The sequence below is a fragment of the Coenobita brevimanus genome, chromosome 91, assembly GCF_032717465.1.
Source record: "Coenobita brevimanus isolate Jiangsu-jjx chromosome 91, ASM3271746v2, whole genome shotgun sequence".
NCBI classification, from domain to species: domain Eukaryota; kingdom Metazoa; phylum Arthropoda; class Malacostraca; order Decapoda; family Coenobitidae; genus Coenobita; species Coenobita brevimanus.
The window spans coordinates 38,856,318-38,861,182 of NC_137044.1; the positions used below are offsets into that span (position 1 = coordinate 38,856,318).

General features: G+C 45.8%; 1 protein-coding gene across 1 annotated transcript; it reads right to left on the reverse strand.

The window, feature by feature from the left end:
* Positions 1-2,148: 2,148 nt before the first annotated feature.
* LOC145411968 (protein FAM200A-like) lies at positions 2,149-3,548 on the reverse strand. The gene is made up of 3 exons (XM_080281938.1): positions 3,346-3,548; positions 2,620-2,799; positions 2,149-2,413 (listed from the first exon to the last, which is right to left on the reverse strand). Exons 1-3 carry the CDS (start codon positions 3,546-3,548, stop codon positions 2,149-2,151), a joined length of 648 nt encoding a protein of 215 aa, XP_080138064.1.
* Positions 3,549-4,865: the final 1,317 nt, after the last annotated feature.

Sequence of the window (4,865 nt, forward strand, 5' to 3'; positions counted from 1 at the left end):
GTGATAGGGGTTTTCATTGTATATCGCCAGTTGTAAATTATCGTTGGCTTCGTAACACTTCTTCCTTAGCGACCTACTCGTACACATTACATCTGTTTCCACCGGTTTGACGTCTCAGATGAATCTAGGGCTACATTATTATTAACTTGTACTACCACTACTACTACTACTACTACTGCTGCTACCGCCGCCACCACCACCACTACTACTACTATTGCTACTGCTACAACAACTACTTACCCACCGTACCATCACCAGTCTCCTCTGCTTTACAGTACTTTTATTTTTCCACACCAGACTTACTCGTACAATGAAAGTCTTGTGTAGGTAGTCAACAACTTTTAGTCATGATTCTCTCCCTTACTGTCTTCTCTCCAGTGTTTTGTTCCTTTGCTTATCATGTGTCTTGGCTGTGAATTACTGCCATATGGTGTTTGACAGGCGCTGGGAATGCAATATTGAATTTTAGTAGTCAGCATCATTTAGTACCGGGTAATTATTCTCTCCCTTACTGTCTTCTCTCCAGTGTTTTGTTCCTTTGCTTATCATGTGTCTTGGGTGTGAATTAGTGTCATATGGTCTCTGACAGGCGCTGGGAATCCAGTATTCAGTCCAGTTCCACCTTATTCTATCTGTTGGTATTTGTCCCCAGGTGGCATGGTGGTTGTGTGCAGCAGTTTGGTGCAGAATAGTGGCGATACGTGACTGGTAGAGAAGGCCAGATGGACGACTCGTTACCATGGCAACCACCTGATGCTTACCGTGAGCATTGTCTTTGTAATAGACTTTTATTTTTGCTTTGGTTTTTTGTAAGCTTATTGATGTACTCGACAGATTTTATTATTATATACTAACGGTAAAATAGGTCTTTGCATTTTGTCAACTTTTTTTTCCATCTATCCATCTATCTATCGCCAGACACTTTCATCACGCAAGGGATGGCCACAAACAAATCGCCTCCATGTCACCGTGTCCGCCATTTCGCTTCCCTGCTCCCAACTCGCATCGCCTTCTCATATACCTCTCCATTCCATCCCTCCATCTCATCTTCGGCCTCCACCTCTCTCACATACACTCTCCTCGTTAGTCTCTCGCTCACTATCCTGTCCATCCTCTTGATAATACTTGCAGGTCACGATGGTTGGGTAGGTTGCAGTGATGTAAGTGGCTGCCCATGGGTTAGAGAGAGAGAGAGAGAGCAGAAGAACAAACTGCAGCATGGTTAAGAGATGTGATTTAGAGAGTGAGAGAGAGTGTCCATGAGTTAGAGCAGAAGAAACTGCCGTATAATTAAGAGATATTATTTAGAGAGAGAGAGTGAGAGAGAATGGCCATGAGTTAGAGCAGAAGAAGAAACTGCCGTATAATTAAGAGATATTATTTAGAGAGAGAGTGAGTGAGATTGGCCATGAGTTAGAGCAGAAGAAACTGCCGTATAATTAAGAGGTATTATTTAGAGAGAGTGAGAATGGCCATGAGTTAGAGCAGAAGAAACTGCCGTATAATTAAGAGGTATTATTTAGAGTGAGTGAGAATGGCCATGAGTTAGAGCAGAAGAAGAAACTGCCGTATAATTAAGAGGTATTATTTAGAGAGAGAGAGTGAGTGAGAATGGCCATGAGCTAGAGCAGTGGTTGCCAACCTTTTTTCCAGGCGACCCCAATCCTGCACATGTAGCCATGACCGCGACCCCACTGGTTTTATACACTGTATGTAATGTATTATTGTATATTACTGGTTGTATGCTGTAACAGTACAGGGCAAGTGTAATTAATAGCCGTGTGAGAGAGGTACTGTAAGGTTGAAAAAGACAAAATTAACATCATTAAGTGTTATTTTAGTTATAGAAATTTAAAGGCTTCATTTGAACCAAAACATCCACTTCTGAAACAATATTTTGTCACATTCCACAAAGACAAACTAAAATAATTTTTTTTTTATCAACTGATAAATTGATTTTAATGGGAGCCTTGGGCCTGGATCTCGCTGGTAAGCATTTCCATTCGCGGCTTAGTCGTAGAAAGTGCTACCCTCAAATCATGTTCAGGTTGCTACCAATTTCTGGTTTTCGTTTTGATGGCAGCCAGATATGCAAACCCTGATCCGCACAAATAGGTTGTAATGAACGGCAACAACACTTTCACAGCCTCACTGCCGAGGACTGGTTTCTCCTTCACAGTAGTCCAGAACACTGCTAGTGACTGTTTCATCATGTTGCACCTCGATGAGCTCCTCTTGCAGATTTGGGATGGAAGACTCTTCTTCTGAGAGGTCTCTGACGTGGACATCGAAGGGTCTGCGTACCCTTTTGTATTTCTCATGCAACTCTTCATCCGGAATGTATCTGTCAAACTCCTCACTCAGCTTCTCAAGGTGCTCATCAATACACTTTGTTCGTCCACAAGCGTGACGTCTTCATCTTCCAGAAAAAGGTTCAAGAGTGGAAAGGATGCAGTTTTCCCCCGCTCAATCTTTCCCTTCCACGACCTCAGTTTCGCCTTGAATGCCTTGAGCTTTTCTGACACAAAGAGATGAGTTTTTTCTGTTCCTTGCATGGATATATTCAGCAAATTTAACACTGTAAATATGTCTGTTGGATATGCCAGTTTAAGCAACCACCTTGGTTCTGCAAGCCTTGATGCCAGTGCATGTTTCTTCTCGTTCAAGAAGATTTCAACCTCTGCACGCATTTCAAACACTCTCTGGAGCACTTTCCCTCGGGACAGCCACCTGACACAAGAGTAGTAAAGCAGGTGTTCATATTCCGATCCCGTATCAGAGCACATCTGACTGAACAGCCTGGAATTCAGAGCTGATGGTTTAATAAAATTCACTATTTGAAGCGTTATGAGGAACACACTGAGGTGGTTTGGCCATGTGGAGAGGATGGAGGGTGAAAGACTGACGAAGAGCGTGTACGTGAGTGAGGTGGAGGGGGGAAGAGGGAGGGGGAGGCCGAGGATGAGATGGAGGGATGGGGTGGAGAGGTATATGAGAGAGGGGGGTGTGAGTTGGGAGCAGGGCAGTGAAATGGCGGGGGACAGGGCGACTTGGAGGCGATTTGTTTGTGGCCACCCCAAACGGGATTGAGGCGTCTGGCAATAGATAGATAGAGACACTATTTGAATCACATCTATCACAGAGTTAAGCTCAAGTGACAGTTTCCGGGAGGCAAGGTTTTCCCGGTGGAACAGACAGTGAGCCATTATCAATGCGGTGTTGACTTGTTTCACCCTAGCGGTGAAACCCTGATGTGCCCCTAGCATTGCAGGTGCACCGTTCGTGCACACACTGAAGCACTGATCCTAGCTGAGGCCTTCTTTCTTGATGAAGCTGTCAACTAACTTGAACAGATCTTCACCTGTTGTTGTCGTCTCCAGTCGTTTACAGAACAGGAAGTTCTCTTCCATGTCATTCTTCCCTTGGCACCGCACATATACCAAGAGCTGTGCATCGTCACTGACGTCAGTTGACTCGTCCAACTGCAGGCTGAAGTTTCCGCTGTCATTGATGGCAGCCACTACCTGTTCTTTGATGTCGTCCGACATCTCTTGAATCCGTCGGCTAATTGTGTTGTCTGAAAATGGAATAGTTTATTTATTTATTTATTTTTTCACCGCATCACATCCGAAAATGGTACAAACCACATCAAGGACTGCTGGCTTCACCAACTTTTTCCCAGTTGTATGTGGCTGTTTACACTTAGCAATTCTTTTTGCAGCCAGATAGGATGCAATTGTTGCTTGTCGAACAGAATACACTCCTGTGTTCATAGGGGTGTCTAACCACTGACGCTGCAGTTGTTCTTTCCTCTTCAAATACTGGCGGTCTTTCCCCGCAACGTCGGGTGTTTTCCGTGGAGATGGCGCTCGAGCTTGTTTTCTTTAAGCGACTCATGGCTGAGCACTTCCCCACATCTAACACATCGAGGTTTTTCGACTCCACGATCGATGAGAAGCGTAAACCCAATGTCAAGGAATTCTTCTCTGTACACCCACTTTCTGGACATCACTGAAGAATCTGAAATGAAATACAGTACATACTTGCTTAACAATAAATCAGACAAAAGATGCTGTTTGGTACCGTCCACCAGGAGGAAATAGGGGGAGGGGGCCAAGGAGAGAGGAGGGGAAGGAGCCAAGGAAAATGAAGGAGGGTAGGGGGTCGAGGAAAGAGGAGGAGGGGAGGGGGCCAAGGAGAGAAGAGGAGGGGAGGGGGCCAAGGAAAGAGGAAGGGGAGAGGTAAAGAGGAAAGGGGGCCAGGAAAGAGGAGGAGGGGAAGGGGACAAAGAAAAACGAGGGGGAGGGGAGGGACAAGGAAAAAGGAGGGGGAGGAGTAAAGAGGGGGAGGGGAGGGGGCAAGGAAAGAGGAGCAGGGGGAGGGGACAAAGAAAAAGGAGGGGGAGGAGGCAAGAAAAGGGGAAGGGGAAGAGGAGCAAGGAAAGAGAAGGAGGGCGGGGAAGGAACGGAAAGTGTAGGAGGGGAAGGGGGCAAGGAAAGTGCCCCCTTCCCCTCCTCCTCTTCCCTTGCCCCCCTCCCTCTCCTCCTCTTTCCTTGTCCCCCTCGCTCTCTAAATATGGTGGACGGTACCTTTCACTGACATACTTTGGTGCAATATTTTGTCGGCAAGTGAAATAGTTTCTCTTCATATTTACCTAGGAATTTTAAAGAAAGAAAGACAGTGAAACCTGCCGCACATTGCAATTCAGTATACGGGTAAAAATACATCAACTTACCGACAGAAGATGAACAAGTTGGTAAAGAGTGTTTGCCGTTACGACCATTCAGCTCGAGTGGTGACGTGGCTCAGACTGGACGTGGACGGTTCACCTTTGCAGGACACAAGATGCTGTTCACGTACCAAAC

Bases quoted from the DNA above. Each gene is read 5' to 3' on its own strand.
- LOC145411968 (XM_080281938.1), bottom strand. From the start codon at position 3,548: ATGTCGGACGACATCAAAGAACAGGTAGTGGCTGCCATCAATGACAGC. The intron at 2,800-3,345 runs GTTAGTTGACAG...TCTGAATTCCAG, and splicing joins ACAGGTGAAGATCTGTTCAA to GCTGTTCAGTCAGATGTGCT. The intron at 2,414-2,619 runs GTGGTTGCTTAA...TGGAAGATGAAG, and splicing joins TCAAGGCTTGCAGAACCAAG to ACGTCACGCTTGTGGACGAA.